At 39.3% G+C, this 19,679-nt stretch overlaps 1 protein-coding gene across 1 annotated transcript in view; it reads right to left on the bottom strand.

The window, feature by feature from the left end:
• Window positions 1-19,679, bottom strand: part of Sec5 (secretory 5) — a 142,079-nt gene that overhangs the window by 104,092 nt on the left and 18,308 nt on the right. Inside the window, exon 5 of the mRNA XM_071664208.1 lies at window positions 8,677-8,797. Within this exon, the coding sequence (XP_071520309.1) occupies window positions 8,677-8,797 (121 nt within the window). The remainder of the gene's footprint in view (window positions 1-8,676; window positions 8,798-19,679) is intronic.

Below are 19,679 nucleotides of genomic sequence, written 5' to 3'. Positions count from 1 at the left end.
TGTTTAAAAACCAAAACTTTTCCCCTCTTCTTGGAAGTATGCACTGATAAATCTCATTCCTAAGAAGGTTGACCATTCTAACTTCTCCAACTATCGTCCTACTGCTTTGACATCTACCATTTTCAAAGTCTTTGAATCCCTTCTCACCTCCAATATCCTCAGACATCTTAAATCTCATTGATTATATACTTTCCTATCTTATCAATGTCTGGTCATCATCCCAGAAAGATTCTGGGGAATCATATGTAGTTACCCTTGATATATCCAAAGCTTTCAACTGGGTGTGGAATTGGGGTCTCATTTCTAAGTTCCCCTCTTTTATCATCCCTCCCTCAACTTGCTTACATCCAGCTTCCTCTCTAGCCAATCTATCTCCGTGGTTACTGATGGATCAGCCTTTACCCCCTTTCCCCATCAACAGTGGTGTCCCTCAAGGTTCTGTTCTGTCTCTTACATTTTTCCTCCATTTTATCAATAATTTCCTTTCTTCTACAAATAATCAAATGCACTCATTTGCAGATGACTCAACACTGTATCCTCCACATCCTTCAATTCTGTTCTTTCTTCTCTCACTTAATCTACATCTCATTTCAACACAACTTCCTCAATACATTTGAATCTGGACAAGATTTTTCAATGGGATAGTTGAAATCTGTTCGAGTTTAATGCCTCCAAGACCCAACTTCTGCCCATCTCTCTTATCAAAAATTCCTCCCTATTTTCCTCTCTCCTTCAATGGTTCCGTAATGCCACCTCAACTCAATAAAATCTTGGTATTACTGTTACATCTATATCATCTTGGAAATCCCACACTATAAATAATCAAGTCTACCTTTAAGAAACTGAAGTCCTGTTTACATGTCAGAATTTCTTTTCTTCTGAAGAGTTACTCCACTTATGCATAGGAGTGATCTGTCCTTGTATGGAGTACTGTTTTCACATATGGGGAAGTTCTAGCTTAGAATCCTTGTTGGAAAGAGTTGAGTCGAAAGCAGTTTGACGTATGGACACTCCCTGGCTAACCTCAAAGACTGACTTACCCTATGCTGCAAAGTTGGTCCACTTTCCCTCTCATACAGGTATCACTTTGATTTTTGTATGTGAGAGCTCACTGCTTGAATCCTTCCATTATCAACTAGACCATGCAATACTTGAGAAACTACTACAACACATGATTACTATGTGGACACTGGCAACTCAAGGGTTGGCCATTTTCATGACTGTTTCTTTCCGTACACCTCGAAGCTGTGGAACTCTTTACCTTCTCATGTCTTTCCCAATAACTATGACCTGACCCATTTTAAAAGACAAAGTTTTCACCCACTCCAAAATTTATAAATACTTTTCCTTGTCTCTTCTTTTTCCCTTTTGTCTGTGACTGGAACCCCAACAATAAAAAGGGGGAGAAAAGGGGACGGATCAGGGGCTGAAAAACAGGAACGCATTCCTGTTTTGATATATTTGAAAAAAATATGTTTGATATTCTTCACTTTGTGTTTAAGTCCCATGGACACATATCTCTTACACAGATGTAATTTGAGTAGAGACCTAAGCTTTTGACCCTGAAGGTTTAGGCAAATGAGAGCTGGGATAAGCAAGTATCAATAAAAATCAAGGAGGAGGAAATATTCTGCAAAGAAAACAAGAGAACAAAAGAAAACATCAGCGAAGGGGCCAAATGGTGAAGTAGTAACAGGAAGAAATTAGATGAAGAGTAGATGGAGTGAGAATTTTTGAAGCTTGATGAACATTTTTGATGTTAGGAAGGTAGTTGTGGGATGTTCTGGACATGGGGCAAATGAAATGAAAGAGTCATGGAAAGTAGCTTAATGAAAAGAGAATGGGTGGGGAAAGTGATGAAGTGTAGCAAAGTAGCTGGAGTGGATGGGATTGCAAATAAACTTCCTAAGAAAGAGGGTGATTGTGTTGCTGACTGGTTAGTTAGGATTTTCAGTGTGAATATGGCTCATGGAGAGATGCCTGGGAATTAGTAGAATGCTTGTATAGTGCTCCTGCATAAAGGGTAAGGGGGGACATGAGTGAATGTTCAAATTATAGGGTTTGTTAATGCACCAGGTAAGCTGCATGAGAAAGTGGTGACAGTGAAGTGGGAGTGGACTGGACTCCTTGGTAAGACAAGGTAAGGGATGGACTTCATAGTAAGAAGAGTAAAGGAACAGACTCTGTGTCAAGATAAGGAAAGAAATGGACTCTAAGTTAAGACAAGAAGAAGAATGGACTCCATGTTGAGACAAGGAGTTCAATTTGGCATGTGCAAATTTTCAGACCGGGCAGAGACAATATGGCTCAAGGATTGGTATTGGTAGACAATGTGTGATTAAGTATTTGCTTTAAGGAATGTGTAAGAAATATCTTGAGAAATAAATGAACTTGTATGTGATGTTCATGGATCTGGAAAAAGCATATGACATAGATGATAAAGATGCTCTGTGGAAGGTGATGTGTGGGAGGAAAGCTACTACAAGCAGTGAAGAATTTTTCACCATAGAGTAAGTAAGGCATGTGCATGAGTACAAAGAGAGGTTGGTGAGTGGTTTCTGGTGAGGGTGGGTACATGTCAGTGGTGTGTGAAGTTACCATGGCTGTTAATTTGCTGATGAATGGGTCTTAGAGAGACGAGCAAGTAAGCAATCTGATGGGGGTGGGGAGGCCTGGGAAGTCAGTTGTTATTTGCTGATAACACAGCACTGGTGGCATGGTCAAGAGAAAAACTGGAAAAGGTGGTGTCTGAATTTGGGAGAGTGCATAAAAGAAGAGAGTTGAGAGTAAATGTACATAAAAGTTATTAGGATAAGCAGTGAAGAGAGACAAGTCATTTGGAATGAGAGTTTGAAAGAAAACTTGCATGAGGTGGAGTGTTTTATATACCTGGGAGTTAATATGGCATTAAATGAAACCATGGGAGCTGAAGTGAGCCACAGGGTGGATGAGGGGGCAATAGTTCTAAGTACATTGAGGAATATGCAGAAAGAAAGGTCATTGCCTTTAACAGTAAAGATGGGTATGTATGATGGTATGGTAGTCCTGTCTGTGCTGTATGGATGAAATGCATGGGCTTTTTGCAAAAACGTATGGAAGAGGGTAGATATGTTGGCAATATATCTGAGGACAATATGTGGTATGAGGAGGACTGATCAAAGAAGAAATTATACGGCAGGACACAGGTGTGGTTGTAAGAGGACTGTGTATAAGAGAGCTGATGAGGGTGTGCTGAAATGGTTTGAACCTATGGAGAGGATGATAAGGAAAGTATACATGTTAGAAGTACAAGGAAAAAGAAAAAAGGGGAAACCATGGATGTTGAATAATAGTATGAATGATGCTTTGGAAGGTTCAGGACCTGAAATTGCAGGAGAGTGTGAGGCAAGCAAGGGATACAGCAAACTGGAGAGGTGTAATATACAGGGGACTATGTGCTGTCAATGGGCTGAACAAAGGCATATAAACTAGTTGGGAGAACCAAGGAAAGGTCTATGCGGTCTGGTCGTGGATGGGGGGTCTGGTTTCCGTGCATTATACATAAAAGCTAGAGTATGGATGAGAATGAATGAAGCCATTTTTTGTTCCAAGCACTACAACGCTAATGCAGAAAATGGCAATCATGAAGAATTAACATAAACAGCAGTTAGTGTCTGAGTTTGGGAGTGTGTATGAAACGAGAAAGTTGAAAGTAAATGTGAATAAATGCAAGGTTATTAGGTTTACCTTCAAAAATAGAGAATATTCATAGTAAGAGTTTGAATGGAGAGATTTAGGCAACGTGGATTGTTTTTACGTACATAGGAATGGATACATATGGCTCTGAGTGAAATGAAGTTCAAGGGTAAAGGAGAAGAATGGTTTGAAAAAGTCTTGGTAGTAAAGTTAGGGGTTGGTGAGATGACAAGAGCTAAGAAAAAAGTAGCAATACTCCTAAAGGAAGACTTGTGGGAGTGTGTGATAAAGTGTAAGGAAGTAGATTCTCGATTGATGTGGGTAAAAATGAAAGTGGATGGATAGAAATGGGTGATTATTGGTGCTTATGCACCTGGTCATGAGAAGAAAGATCTTGAAAGGCAAGTGTTTTGGGAGCAGCTGAGTGAGTGTGTCAGCAGTTTTGGTGCTTGAGACCGGTTAGTGGTGATGGGTGACTTAAATGCGAAGGTGAGAAAAGTGGCATTTGACAGTAAATTGGTGTATAGGGGGTACTCAGTGTTGAGAATGGAAATGATGAAGACCTTAAGGATTTGTGTGCTGAAAAAAAGACTGATGATTGGGAATAACTGGTTTAAAAAAAGAGATAAAAGGCATTATCAGATTAAGTGTTAATTGATAGGCATGTAAAAGAGACTTTTGGATGTAAATGTGCAGAGAAGGGCAGCTGGTAGGATGTCTGATCACTATCTTGTGGAGGTGAAGGTGAAGATTTGTAGACGTTTTCAAAAAAGACGAGAGAATGTTGGGGAGAAGAGAGTGCTGAGAGTAAGTGAGCTTAGAAAGGAGACTTGTGTGTGGAAGTACCAGGAGAGATTGAATGAAGAATGGCAAAAGGTGAGAGCAAATGATGAGATGGGAGTGGGAGAGGAATGGGATGTATTTAGGGAAGCAGTGATGGCATGTGCAAAAGATGCATGTGGCATGAGAAAGTTGGGGTCGGGCAGATTAGAAAGGATAGTGAATGGTGGAAGAAAGAAGTTGTTAGTGAAAGAGAAAAGAGAGGCGTTTGGACGATATTTGCAAGGAGGGAACGCAAAACTGGGAGATGTATGAAAAAAAGTGGCAGGAGGCCAAGAGGAAGGTGCAAGAGTCGAAAAAGATGGCAAATGAGAGTTCAGAGGAATAAAAAGAGATCAAGAGGAAGGTGCAAGAGTTGAAAATGATAGCAAATGAGAGTTAGGAAGAATAAGAAGATGTTTTGAAAGGAGGTAAATAATGTGCTAAAGACAAGAGAACAAATGGGAATGCCAGTGAAGGGGGCAAGGGGGAACTGACAACAGGTAGAGATGAAGTGAGGATATGGAGTGAGTATTTTGAAGGCTTGTTGAACGTGTTTGATGACTGAGTGGAAGATGTAGGGTGTTTTGGTCAGGGTGGTGTGCGAAGTGAAGGTCAAGGAGAATGGCTTGGTTAAGAGAGAAGAGGTGGTGAAAGCCTTGCAGAAGATAAAATCTGGCAAGGTGGCGGGTTTAGAACGTATTGCAGCTGAATTTATCAAAAAGGGGGTGACTGTATTGACGATTGGTTGGTAAAGATATTTAGTTTATGCATGGATCATGGTCAAGTGCCTAATGATTGGCGGAATGCACGTACAGTGCCACTGTACAAAGGCAAAGGGGATAAAGGTAAATGTTCAAACTACAGAGGCATAAGTTTGTTGAGTATTTCTGAAAAATTGTATGGGAGAGTATTGACTGAGAGGGTGAAAGCATGTACAGAGCATCAGATTGGGGAGGAGCAGTGTGGTTTCAGTAGTAATAGAGGGTGTGTGGATCAGGTGTTTGTTCTGAAGAATGTGTGTGAGAAATACTTAGAAAAACATATGGCTTTGTATGTAGCATTTATGAATCTGGAGAATGCATTTGAAAGGGTAGATAGAGATGCTTTGTGGAAGGTCTTAAGAGTATACGGTTTGGAAGGTAAGTTATCAGAAGCAGAGAAGTTTTCATCAAAGGTGTAAGAACATGTGTATGAGTAGGAAGAGAGAAGAGTGATTGGTTCCCAGTGAAGGTTGATCTGCAGCATAGGTGTGTGATGTCCTCATGGTTGTTTAATTTGTTTATGGGTAGGGTGGTTAGGGAGGTAAATGCAAGGTAGTAGAGTGAGGGGAGAGTATGCAGTCTGTTGCAGATGAGAGGGCCTGGGAAAAGTGTCAGTTGTTGTCTGCTAATGGCACTACAATGGTGGCTGATTCGAATGAGAAATTGTAGAAGTTGGAGACTGAGTTTGGAAAAGTGTGTGAAAGGAGAAATATGAGAGTAAATGTGAATAAATGCAAGGCTATTAGGTTCAGTAGGGTTGAGGGACAAGTTAGCTGGGATTTGAGTTTGAATAGAGAAAAATTGGAGGAAGTGAAGTGTTTTAGATATCTGGGAGTGGACTTAGCAGTGCATGGAACCCTGGAAGTGGAAGTGAGTCATAGAGTGGGGTTGGGGGCGAAGGTTCAGGGAGCAATGAAGAATGTGTGGAAAGAGAGAACATTATCTCTCAGAGGAAAAATGGGTATGTTTGAAAGAATAGTAATTCCAACAATATCATATGGTTGGGAGGCATGGGCTATAGATTGGGTTGTACGGAGGAGGGTGGATGTGTCGGAAATGAAATGTTTCAGAACAATATGTGGTGCGAGGTGGTTTGATCAAGTAAATAACACAAGAGTAAGAGAGATGTGTGGTAATAAAAAGAGTGTGGTTGAGAGAACAGAGGAGAGTGTGTTGAAATGGTTTAGACATATGAAGAGAATGAGTAAGGAGAGGCTGAGAAAGAGGATATATGTGTCAGAGGTGGAGGGAACAAGTAGAAGCGGGAGACCAAATTGGAGGTGGAAGGATGTAGAGAAAAAGATTTTGAGTGATTGGGGCTTGAATATGCAGGAGGGTGAGAGGCATACAAGGAATAGAGTGAACTGGAATGATGTAATATACTGGGGTCGATGTGCTGTCAGTGGACTGAATCAGGGTATGTGAAATGCCTGGGGTAAACCATGGAAAGGTCGGTGGGGCTTGGATGTGGATATGGATGTGGTTTTGGTGCATTACACATGAGAGCTAGAGATGAGGGTGAACAAATGTGGCCCTTTTATTTGTTTTAATGGAGCTACCTTGTTGACACAGGGGGTGGCGATGGTGTTTCCTGTGGGACAGGGTGGTGCCACATTTCATCTTACATAAGGCTTTCACCTCTTCTCTCTTCACCAAATCACTCTCCATGACTCTCTCTTGGCATAATAAACTAACCCAAACACCCTGCATTTGCCATCATAACATCAATACTCACTCAATCTTCTTATTTCACAATTACCTGTTACCACTTACCCATTTGTCCTGTTCTCTGATATTTACATTTGTTCTCTTGGATTCTTTTCTGCATAATATCATCCTCTTTCCAAAACATCTTTTATTCTCAATATAGTTTACAGATATTCACTCACCCTATCTCTCATTCATTCTCTTTTCAACCCCTGCACCTTTCTCTTGACCTCCTTTTGCTTTTGCCCAATCATTTGCACTCTTTCCCTGTATGTACTGTCCATACACCTCTCTTTTCCCTTTCACTTGCAAGTTCATTTCATCCCACACAACCCTCTTTAATCTGCCCACCTGTCACCTTACACATGCCAGCATTGCTTCCTTGAATATTTTCCATTCCTCACCCACTCCCCTGGCTATGTTTACTCTAAACCTTTTTCCATTCAACGTTCAATCTCTCCTAGTACTTCCTCACATAAGATTCTTTTCCAAGCTCACCTAATCTCACCATTTTCTTCTCCTCTATGATGTTTCCTCTTTACCAGAAATCTCTACAAATCTTCACCCTTGCCTCAAGATAAAAAATCCCACAAGCTGACCCTGTCAGTTCATTCACATTCAAAGGTTTCTCTTTTTTCATGCATATCAATTAGCATATAATCCATCCAATAATGCCTGCTAACCATCTTTCCAACTCAGACATATATACTAATCTATATCCTTTTTAAACCATGTATTCTCAATCACCCATGTATTTCCATTGACATTACTGAATATCCTGTGCCCTCCCTAATCATACCCTTAACTGCTACATTATTCACCTCTGTATCTAAATCACCAATCACTATCAATACCTGGCCTCTTGCATCAAAACTACTGATATACTCACTCAGCTATTCCCAAAACACTTGCCTCTTATGATCTCTCTTATCATGGCCTGGTGCATAAACACTAATTTAGTCTGAAGCTCATTTCCTTACACCTTTTCACACACTCACAACTCCTGCTTCAGCAGTAGTGCTACCCCTTTCTTAGCTCTTCCCCTTTCACCAACCTTTGACTTTATTCCTGAGACATTTCCAAACCATTCTTCTCTTTAACCTTGATCTTTATTTCACTCAGAGCCAGAATATCCAGGCTTCTTTCTTCAAACACACTACCTATCTCTCTCTTCTTCTCATCTTAGTTACATCCACACACAATTAAGACATCTTGGGCTGAGCCTTCAAGACTGATGAGCACTCCCCGCTTGAAAAAGGAAGAACCAAGGAGGAATGTGGAAAAAGAAGTTAATGATGCTTTGAAGGCTTGGGACCTGAAGATGCAAAAAAATGTGAAGGGTACAAGGGACAGAGCGAACTAGAGCGATGCAATTTACATGGAAAGATGCGGGGTGGACCATTTACAGGCCTCTGATCTACTTACCTATGTAAAGGTCTATAGGGCCTGGTTGTGGAGAGGTGGATGTGGTTTTGGTCAATTATACATAATAGCTAGAGAATGGATGTGAAAGAATGAGACTATCTCTGCCACTGTTCCTGATGCTAACACGTTAATGCAGAAAACAGTGAACATATTTCAAAAAATTCTGCAAGGCATTCCAGAGACATTAGTACCTCTATAACAGCACATATTTCTGTATGTCAAATCAACAAGTACTTTTTCTAATCAAATGCAGGGTGGACCATTTACAGGCATCTGATCTACTTACCTATGATGGACTTTTCTAAGACCTGTGTAGAATTCCGGCCATATTCCTGAATGTCACTTTCAAACTTGCACTTAAGTTCCTGCAAGGTGTCTAGCTGCTCTATTACGGATCCAACATTAGCCTAAAATGAGAAAATTCCTTACAAATATGGCTATAATACCTGTTACAGGTTATGATCTATAACTGGGCAACAGTTTCTTTTCCTTCTATTGCAAAATGGACATGGTTTCATAGAAAGTTAATTCCTTGAATGGCTGCTCTTTCATCTAAAGGTTATACCTAAAATCTAATGAAATTAAACCCCCCCCCCCAAAATCTATGTTTTTTTCATTTCCCTAATAAATGAAATGACATACTGAAACAATATATATAATACAACTACTCTGATCAAGTTCTGAGGACATATTGGCTCCTCTTTTAGAATGACAGCGGATACATTTAACTATATTCAAAATTCTAAAAACCCATCATTTTCTCTGACTTAATATTAATGATCCCTTGATGACAAAATAGTAGACCATGGGTTAATTGACTAACTAACACATCTTGTAGTGAATGAAAGAAAGCATAAGTAACTTCATGATCTTAACTCTTTATATACTGAGTTTGTTCTGGTTTTCTAATTCACATTTACTACCATTAACAATCAGATTCATCCCAAAGCTTAAGAAAATTTTTCCATCTATTACAACAAACAGAAATGCTCCTTATATCCTTGCTGAGCTTGATGCCCCTCTTTGCATGCTGCCATTATTTGTATGCCCACCTAACTGACCTTCTGGTAAGTTGTTCTCTAACTCTTCATGATTTGAGGCTGATTTTACTGCTTATTAGTGAAAGTCATATGTACTATCTTACAGGTATATTTAGTACTAAAGTAACCATCCTCTGATATACTGTACTATCATAAGCTAGAGGTTTTATAATGTGCTGTTTAAATGTCTACATATGTCAGTGTTTGCATTTTTTTTCACTTTTTTCTTCATTCAGAGCTCATTAGCATGAAGCTTGAGCTTGAATTTCTATTGGTAGGAAAGTTACTGATGTTGTATCATCCTCTGATACGTGAAGGCATGTTTAATATCTTCTCATAGGCATACATAAGGTAAAAGGTTTGGAGGGATGCCATCAGTGAATAGCAAAACACACAGTATTTGTTTACTTTTGATTAGCAGAGTGATTACAAAATGAGTTTGTTCTTAAGTCATTTAACTCTCAAGTTTTGAGTAAGATATCACTGATCTATTAGTCAAACATCTACTGACTACTATGTAAATATGTTTGTTTGACATTCCCTTTTAAGCTGATTTAAAATAGAGGTTGGAAAAAAGCTGATTAATGATGATTTTCTGTTTATAACCAAGTGATGCAAAAACTGAATTTGCTTCAATTTGCTTCACATGCCCTGGTTCAGTCTACTGACAATACGTCAAGCCCAATACACATCATTCCAATTCAATTTATCCCGTATACATCTTTCACCCTCATGCATGCTCAGGCCCTGATCACTCAAAGTATTTTTCATTCCATCCCTCTGCTCTCCTTGTTCCCTACACTTCTGACACACATCCTCCTTGTCAAATCTCCTTATTCATTCTCCTCAAATGTACAAACCTTTTCAGCACAACCTCTTCAGTTCTCTCAACTACACTCATTTTATTAATTCAACTTTCCCTTACCCTTTAATAACTCATCAAACCACCTCACATCACATACTGTTCTAAGGCATTCCATTTCCAACACATCAACCCTACTCCACACAGCCATATCTACAGCCCCATAAATACAAATATTTTCTATTATCATACTTTGTCGCTGTCTCCTGCGTTAGCGAGGTAGCGCAAGGAAACAGATGAAATATTGGCCCAACCCACCCACATACACATGTATATACATACACGTTCACCCATGCACATACACATACCTATACATTTCAACGTATACATATATATACATACACAGACATATACATATATACACATGTACATACTTCATACTTGCTGCCTTTATTCATTCCCATCGCCACCCCGCCATACCTGAAATGACAGCCCCCTCCCCCACATGCACGCGGGGTAGCGCTAGAAAAGGACAACAAAGGCCACATTCATTCACACACAGTCTCTAGTTGTCATGTATAATGCACCAAAACCACAGTTCCCTTTCCACATCCAAGCCCCACAAAACTTTCCATGGTTTACCCCAGACGCTTCACATGCCCTGGTTCAATCCATCAATTCATTGACAGCACGTCAACCCTGGTATACCACATCATTCCAATTCACTCTATTCCTTGCACGCCTTTCACCCTCCTGCATGTTCAGGCCCCGATTGCTCAAAATCTTTTTCACTCCATCCTTCCACGTCCAATTTGGTCTCCCACTTCTCCTCGTTCCCTTCACCTCTGACATATATATCCTCTTTGTCAATCTTTCCTCACTCATTCTCTCCATGCGACCAAACCATTTCAATACACCCCTTTCTGCTCTCTCAAGCACACTCTTTTTATTACGACATATCTCTTTCATTCTTTCATTACTTACTCGATTAAACCCCCTCATACCACATATTGTCCTCAAACACTCATTTCCAACACATCCACCCTCCTCTGCACATCCCTATATAGCTATAGCCCATGCTCCGCAACCATATAACATTGTTGGAACCACTATTCCTTCAAACATACCCATTTTTCCTTTCCGAGATAATGTTCTCACCTTCCACACATTCTTCAATGCTCCCAGAACTTTCACGCCCTCCCCCACCCTGTAACTCACTTCCACTTCCATGGTTCCATCCGCTGTCAAATCCATTCCCAGATATCTAAAACACTTCACTTCCTCCAGTTTTTCTCCATTCAAACTTACCTCCTAATTGACTTGTCTCTCAACCTTACTGTACCTAATAACCTTACTCTTATTCATAGTTACTCTCAGCTTTCTTCTTTCACAAACTTTACCAAACTCAAGTCACCAGCTTCAGCAGTTTCTTACCTGAATCAGCCACCAGCGCTGTATCATCAGCAAACAACAACTGACTCACTTCCCAAACCCTCTCATCCACAACAGACTGCATCTTGCCCCTCTCTCTAAAACTCTTGCACTCACCTCCCTAACAACCCTATCCATAAGCAAATTAAACAACCATGGAGACAAACTGATATTCACTGGCAGCCAATCACTTTCCTCTCTTCCTACTTGTACACATGCCTTACATCCTCGATGAAAACTTTTCACTGCTTTTACCAACTTGCCTCCCACACCATATATTCTTAATACCATCCACAAAGCATCTCTATTAACCCTATCATATGCTTCTCCAAATCCATAAATGCTACATACAAATCCTTTTGCTTTTCTAAGTATTTCTCACATACATTCTTCAAAGCAAACACCTGATCCACACATTCTCTACCACTTCTGAAACCACACTGCTCTTCCCCAATCTGATGCTCTGTACATGCCTTCACCCTCTCAATCAATACCCTCCCATATAATTTCCTAGGAATACTCAACAAACATATACCTCTGTAATTTGAACACTCACCTTTATCCCCTTTGCCTTTGTACAATGGCACTATGCATGCATTCTGCCAATCCTCAGGCACTTCACCATGAGCCATACATACATTAAATATCCTCACCAACCAGTCAACAACACAGTCACCCCCTTTTTTAATAAATTCCATTGCAATACCATCCAAACCCGCCACCTTTCCAGTTTTCAACTTCGGCAAAACTTTCAGTACCTCTTCTCTGGTTACTAAACCATTCTCCCTGACCCTCTCACTTCGCACACCACCTCGACCAAAACACCCTATATCTGCCACTCCATCATCTAACACATTCAACAAACCTTCAAAATACTCACTCCATCTCCTTCTCTCATCACCACTACTTGTTATTACCTCCCCAATAGCCCCCTTCACCAATGTTCCCATTTGTTCTCTTGTCTTCAGCACTTTATTTACCTCCTTCCAAAACATCTTTTTATTCTATTTTATCATCAGCGAGGTAGTGCAAGGAAACAGACGAAAGAATGGCCCAACCCACCCACAAACACGTGTATATACATACACGTCCACTCATGCACATATACATACCTATACATCTCAACGTATACATATATATACATACTCAGACATATACATATATACACATGTACATAATTTATACTGTCTGCCCTTATTCATTCTCGTCGCCACCCCGCCACACATGAAATAACAACCCAATTCTCCCGCATGTGTGCGAAGTTGCGCTAGGAAAAGACAACAAAGGCCACATTTGTTCACACTCAGTCTCTAGCTGTCATGTATAATGCACTGAAACCACAGCTCCCTTTCCACATCCAGGCCCCACAAAACTTTCCATGGTTTACCCTAGACGCTTCACATGCCCTGATTCAATCCATTGACAGCATGTTGACCCTGGTATACCACATTGTTCAAATTCACTCTATTCCTTGCATGCCTTTCACCCTCCTGTATGTTCAGGCCCTGATCACTCAAAATCTTTTTCAGTCCATCTTTTCACCTCCAATTTGGTCTCCCACTTCTCGTTCCCTCCACCCCTGACACATAAATCCTCTTTGTCAATCTTTTCTCAATCATTCTCACCATGTGACCAAACCATTTCAAAACACCCTCTTCTGCTCTCTCAACCACACTCTTTTTATTACCACACATCTCTCTTACTCTTTCATTACTTACTTGATCAAAACACCTCACACCACATATTGTCCTCATACATCTCATTTCCAGCACATCCACCCTCCTCCATACAACTCTATCAATAGCCCACGCCTCGCAACCACATATCATTGTTGGAACCACTATTCCTTCAAACATACCCATTTTTGCTTTCCAAGATAACGTTCTCGACTTCTACACATTCTTTAACACTCCCAAAACTTTCGACCCCTTCTCCACCCGATGGCTCACTTCCTCTTCCATAGTTCCATCCGCTGCCAAATCCACTCCCAGATATCTAAAACACTTCACTTCCTCCAGTTTTTCTCCATTCAAACTTACCTCCCAATTGACTTCTCCCTCAATCCTATTGTACCTAATAACCTTGCTCTTATTCACATTTACTCTCAGCTTTCTTCTTTCACACACTTTACCAAACTCAGTCACCAGCTTCTGCAGTTTCTCACTCAAATCAGCCACCAGTGCTGTATCATCAGCAAACAACAACTGCCTAACTTCCCAAGCTCTCTCATCCACAACAGACTTGCCCCTCTTTCCAAAACTGTTGCATTCACCTCCCTAACAACCCCTAACAACATCTTTTTATTCTCCATAAAATTTAATGATACTTTCTCACCCCAACTCTCATTTGCCCTGTTTTTCACCTCTTGCACCTTTCTCTTGACCTCCTGCCTCTTTCACTTATCACTTCTTCATCCCACCACTCACTATCCTTTCTAATCTGCCCACCTCCCATGCTTCTCATGCCACAAGCATCTTTTGTGCACTGCTTCCCTAAATACATCCCATTCCTCCCCCACTCCCCTTATGTCCTTTGCTCTCATCTTTTTCCATTCTGCGCTCAGTCTCTCCTGGTACTTCCTCACACAAGTCTCCTTCCCAAGCTCACTTACTCTCACCACTCTCTTCACCCCAACATTTTCTCTTCTTTTCTGAAAACCTCTATAAATCTTCACCTTCACCTCCACAAGATAATGATCAGACATCCCTCCAGTTGCACCTCTCAGCACATTAACATCCAAAAGTCTCTCTTTCACACACCTATCAATTAACACATAATCCAAAAATGCTCTCTGGCCATCTCTCTTACTTACATACGTATACTTATGTATATCTCTCTTTTTAAACCAGGTATTCCCAATCACCAGTCCTTTTTCAGCACACAAATGTACAAGCTCTTCACCATTTCCATTTACAACACTGAACACTCCATGTATACCAATTATTCCCTCAACTGCCACATTACTCACCTTTGCATTTAAATCACCCATCACTATAACCCAGTCACGTGCATCAAAAGCACTAACACACTCACTCAGCTCCTCCCAAAACACTTGCCTCTCATGATCTTTCTTTTCATGTCCAGTTGCATAGGCACCAATAATCACCCATCTCTCTCCATCCACTTTCAATTTTACCCATATCAATCTAGACATACTTTACAACACTATAGCATACTCCCACAACAACTCCCAGGAGTAGTGCTACTCTTTCCTTTGCTCTTGTCGTCTCATCAACCCCGACTTTACTCCCAAAACATTCCCAAACCACTCTTCCCCTTTACCCTTGAGCTTCGTTTCACTCAGAGCCAAATATCTAGGTTCCTTTCCTCAAACATACTACCTATCTCTCCTTTTTTCTCACTTTGGTTACATCCACACACATTTAGACACCCCAATCTGAGCCTTCGAGGAGGATGAGCACTCCCTGCATGACTCCTTGTTTCCCCTTTTAGAAAGTTAAAATACAAGGAGGGGAGGGTTACTAGCCTTCCGCTCCCATCCCCTTAAGTCACCTTCTTATGCCTGTGGCATAAGAAAGGTGGGAGGTGGGCAGATTAGAAAGGGTAGTAAGTGGTCAGATGAAGAAGTAAGATTGTTAGTGAAAGAGAAGAGAGAGGTGTTTGAACAATTTTTTCAGGGAAGTAGTGCAAATGACTGGGAGATGTATAAAAGAAAGAGACAGGAAGTCAAGAGAAAGGTGCAAGGGGTGAAAAAGAGAGCAAATGAGAGTTCGGGCGAGAGAGTATCATCATATCTTAGGGAGAATAAAAAGATGTTTAGGAAGGAGGTAAATAAAGTGTGTAAGACAAGAGAACAAATGGGAACATCAGTGAAGGGGGCTAATAGTGAGGTAATAACAAGTAGTGGTGATGTGAAAAGGAGAAAGAGTATTTTGAAGGTTGGTTGAATGTGTTTGATGATAGAGTGGCAGATACAAGGTGTTTTGGTTGAGGAGGTGTGCACAGTGAGAGGGTCTGGGAGAATGGTTTGGTAAACAGAGAAGAGGTACTGAAAGCAGTGCAGAAGATGAAAGCCAGTGGGTTTGGATGGTATTGCAGTGAAATTTATTGAAAATGGGAGTGACTCTGTTGTTGACTGGTTGGTAAGGATATTCATTGTATGTATGGTTCATGGTGAAGTGCCTCAGGATTGGTGGAATGCATGCATAGTGCCACTGTACAAAGGCAAACGGGATAAAGGTGAGTGTTCAAATTACAGAGGTACAAGTTTGTTGAGTATTCCTCTTCTGCTCTCTGAACCACACTCCTTTTATTACCACACATCATTAGTTACTCGATCAAACCACCTCACACCACATATTGTCCTCAAATATCTCATTTCCAAAACAGCCACCCTCTCCACACAACCCTATCTATAGCCCATGCCTTGCAACCACATAACATTGTTGGAACCACTATTCCTTCAAACATACCAATTTTTGCTCTTCGAGATAATGTTCTCACTTTCCACACATTTTTCAACGCTCCCAGAAGCTTCGCCCCCTCCCCCACCACATGACTCACTTCTGCTTCCATGGTTCCATCCACTGCTAAATCCACTCCCAGATATCTAAAACACTTCACTTCCTCCAGTTTTTCTCCATTCAAACTTACATCCCATCCAACTTGTGTTCAACCCTACTGAACCTAATAACCTTGCTCTTATTCACATTTACTCTCAGCTTTCTTCTTTCACACACTCTACCAAACTCAGTCACCAACTTCAGCAGTTTCTTACCCGAATTAGCCACCAGCGCTGTATCATCAGTAAACAACAACTGACTCACTTCCCAAGCCCTCTCATCCACAACAGACTGCATACTTACCCCTCTCTCCAAAACTCTTGCATTCAGCTCCCTAACAACCCCATCCATAAACAAATTAAACAACAATGGAGACATCACACACCCCTGCTGCAAACTGAGATTCACTAGGAACCAATCACTCTTCTCTCTTCCAACTCGTACACATGCCTTACATCCTTGGTAAAAACTTTTCACTGCTTCTAGCAACTTACCTCCCACACCATATACTCTTAAGACCTTCCACAAAGCATCTCTATCAACCCTATTATATGCCTTCCCCAGATCCATAAATGCTACATACAAATCCATTTGTTTTTCTAAGTATTTCTCACATACATTCTTCAAAGCATTACATACAAATCCATCTGTTTTTCAAAGTATTTCTCACATACATTCTTCAAAGCAAACACCTGATCAACACATCTTCTACCACTTCTGAAACCACACTGCTCTTCCCCTATCTGATACTCTGTACATGCCTTCACCCTCTCAATGAATACCTTCCCGTATTATTTCCCAGGAATACTCAACAAAAGCAATGGCACTATACATGCATTCTGCTAATCCTCAGGCACCTCACCATGATCCATACAAACAAATTGAATATCCTTACCAACCAATCAAAAACACAGTCACTCCTTTTTTAATGAATTTCATATATATGTTTCAGTGCGCTAGTTGTCTCTAGAATCTTCTTTCACCAATATCCACCCATCTGAAACAATGAAGTGCTTCTAAATATGAAATAACCATGGGAAAAATCTCATCATACTTCCATACTGACAGATACCAAATAAATATGAACTGAATAATTACAGAATATTCAAAAAGAGCAACCATTAATTACTTATTGAAAGGCCATAATGTCCCATAACATATTTTCAATCCCAGATTCAGATTCAGCATGAAAAATAGTCCTCATATCAATGTTCTATAACCTTTACAAAAATATCAAAAATTGCAAGTAATAACTCAAGGAATTTTTTAGTCAAAAAACCCTTTTGTTTCATAATCAAAATGACAATGACACACTTCTATACTTGAAATATTGATGGAAAATATCTCATAACATTTCCCCAAGCTGACAGATACCCAATAAATATGAAACAAATAATCACAGAATCTTCTATAAGAGTAACCATTAATTACTTATTTATAAATTTCAATGTCCTCCAATATATATTTTGACCCCAGATTTGGATTCAGCATAAAAAATAGTCCTTATACCAAAAATTGCAGGTAATAGTCCAAGGAAGTTCTTGACCCAAAAATACTTTTGATTTATAATTGAAATACGACATACTGAAGCAGTTATATACTTGAAATAATAAAAGAAAATATCTCATAATGCTTACCCCAAGCAAAGAGATACCCAATAAATGCAAATAATCAAAGCATCTTCTAAAAGAGTGACTAATAATTACTTATTTATAGGCCTTAATATCTCACAACACACATTTAAATCCCAGTTTTGAATTCAGGATGGAAAACAGTCCTTGTACCAGGGTATTCAAGCAAATCTATTAACCTTACAAAGATACCAAAATCACAGGTAACAGTGAAGGGTAATTTTTAGCCCAAAGACCTTTTGGTTTTAAAACTGAAGTACAACATAATGAAACAATTCTATATTTGAAAGAATTATGGAAAATTTATCATAATGGTTCCTTAAGCAAAAAGATACCCAATAAATATGAACATAATAATCACAGAATCTTCTAAAAGAATAACCATTAATTACTTATTTACAGGTCTAAGTGTCTTCCAACATATATTTCATCCATATTCGAATTCAGTCCTTATACTGAAGTTTTCTTGCAAGTCTATCACCCTCACAAAAATATAAAAAATTGCAAGTTTTAGGATTTTTTTAGCCCCAAAACCTTTTTGTTTTAAAATTGAGATATAACAAAATGAAATACTTCTAACTTGAAAAATACACTGAAAATATCTAGGACTGCTTCTCTAGGCTGAAAGATAAGATATAAATACTGAATAATCAGAGAATCTTACAAAAGAGTAACCATTAATGTCCCCAACACATATATTAACCCCATGTTCACATTCAGCATGAAAAATAATTCTTATACTGAGGCTTTTAAGCAAATATATTACCCTCAGAAAAATACCAAAAATTGCACGTAAAATCTGAGGAAAATTGAAATATGACATATTCAAACATTTCTACACTTGAAATAATCCCCTGGAATATCTCATTATGCTTTCCCAAGCTGATAGATACCCAATAAATAAGAACTGAATAATCACAGAATCCTCTAAAAGGGTAACCATTAATTACATATTTACAGGCCATAATATCCCCAAAGATTTGTGACAACCCCAAATTCAGATTTAGCATGAAAAATAGTCCTTATACTGAGGTTTTAATGCAAATCAATTAACCATACAAAAAGACCAACAATTGCAGGTAATAATTCAAGAAAATTTTTACACCAAAAACCTTTTTGTTTTAAAACTGAAATATGACACAATGAAAAGCTCTTGAAATAATAACAAACAATATCTCATAATGCTTCTGTAAGCAGATAGATACCCAACAAATATGGCCCAAATAAATATAATCTTCTAAAAGAGTTACAATTAATTATGTATTTACAGGCCTTAACATCCCCCAACATATACTTCATCCCCAGATTCAAATTCAGCATGAAAAATAATCCTTATGTTACAGTTTTCAAGCAAAAACCTTTTTGTTTTAAAACTGATATATGACATGATGAAACGCTACTGTAGGTGAAATGATCATGGAAAATATATCACAATGCTTCCCCAAGCAGAAATATATCCAATTAATACAAACCAGATAATCGCAAAATCTTTTAACAGAGTAATCATTATTTACACATCTACAGGTCTTAATGTCCCCAACATAAAAATCAACCTCAGATTCCAATTTAGAGTGAAAATAAGTCCTTATACTGAGGTTTTCAAACAAATTCAATACCCTTACAATAAACAATTGCAGGGATTTCTTTAGTCCAAAAACCTTTTTGTTTTAAAACTAAAATATGATAATGAAATGCTTCTATACTTGAAATAATCATGGAAAATATCTCATAATGCTTCCCCAAGCTGAAATATACCCAATAAATATGATCAGAATAATCACAGGATCTTCTAAAAGAGTAATCAACACATATTTCAACCCCAAACCAGAATTCAGCATGAAAAACAGTCTTTATGCTAAGGT

This window comes from Panulirus ornatus, chromosome 8 (assembly GCF_036320965.1).
Source record: "Panulirus ornatus isolate Po-2019 chromosome 8, ASM3632096v1, whole genome shotgun sequence".
Taxonomy (NCBI): Eukaryota; Metazoa; Arthropoda; class Malacostraca; order Decapoda; family Palinuridae; genus Panulirus; species Panulirus ornatus.
This window is presented reverse-complemented; position numbering and strand designations above follow the sequence as displayed.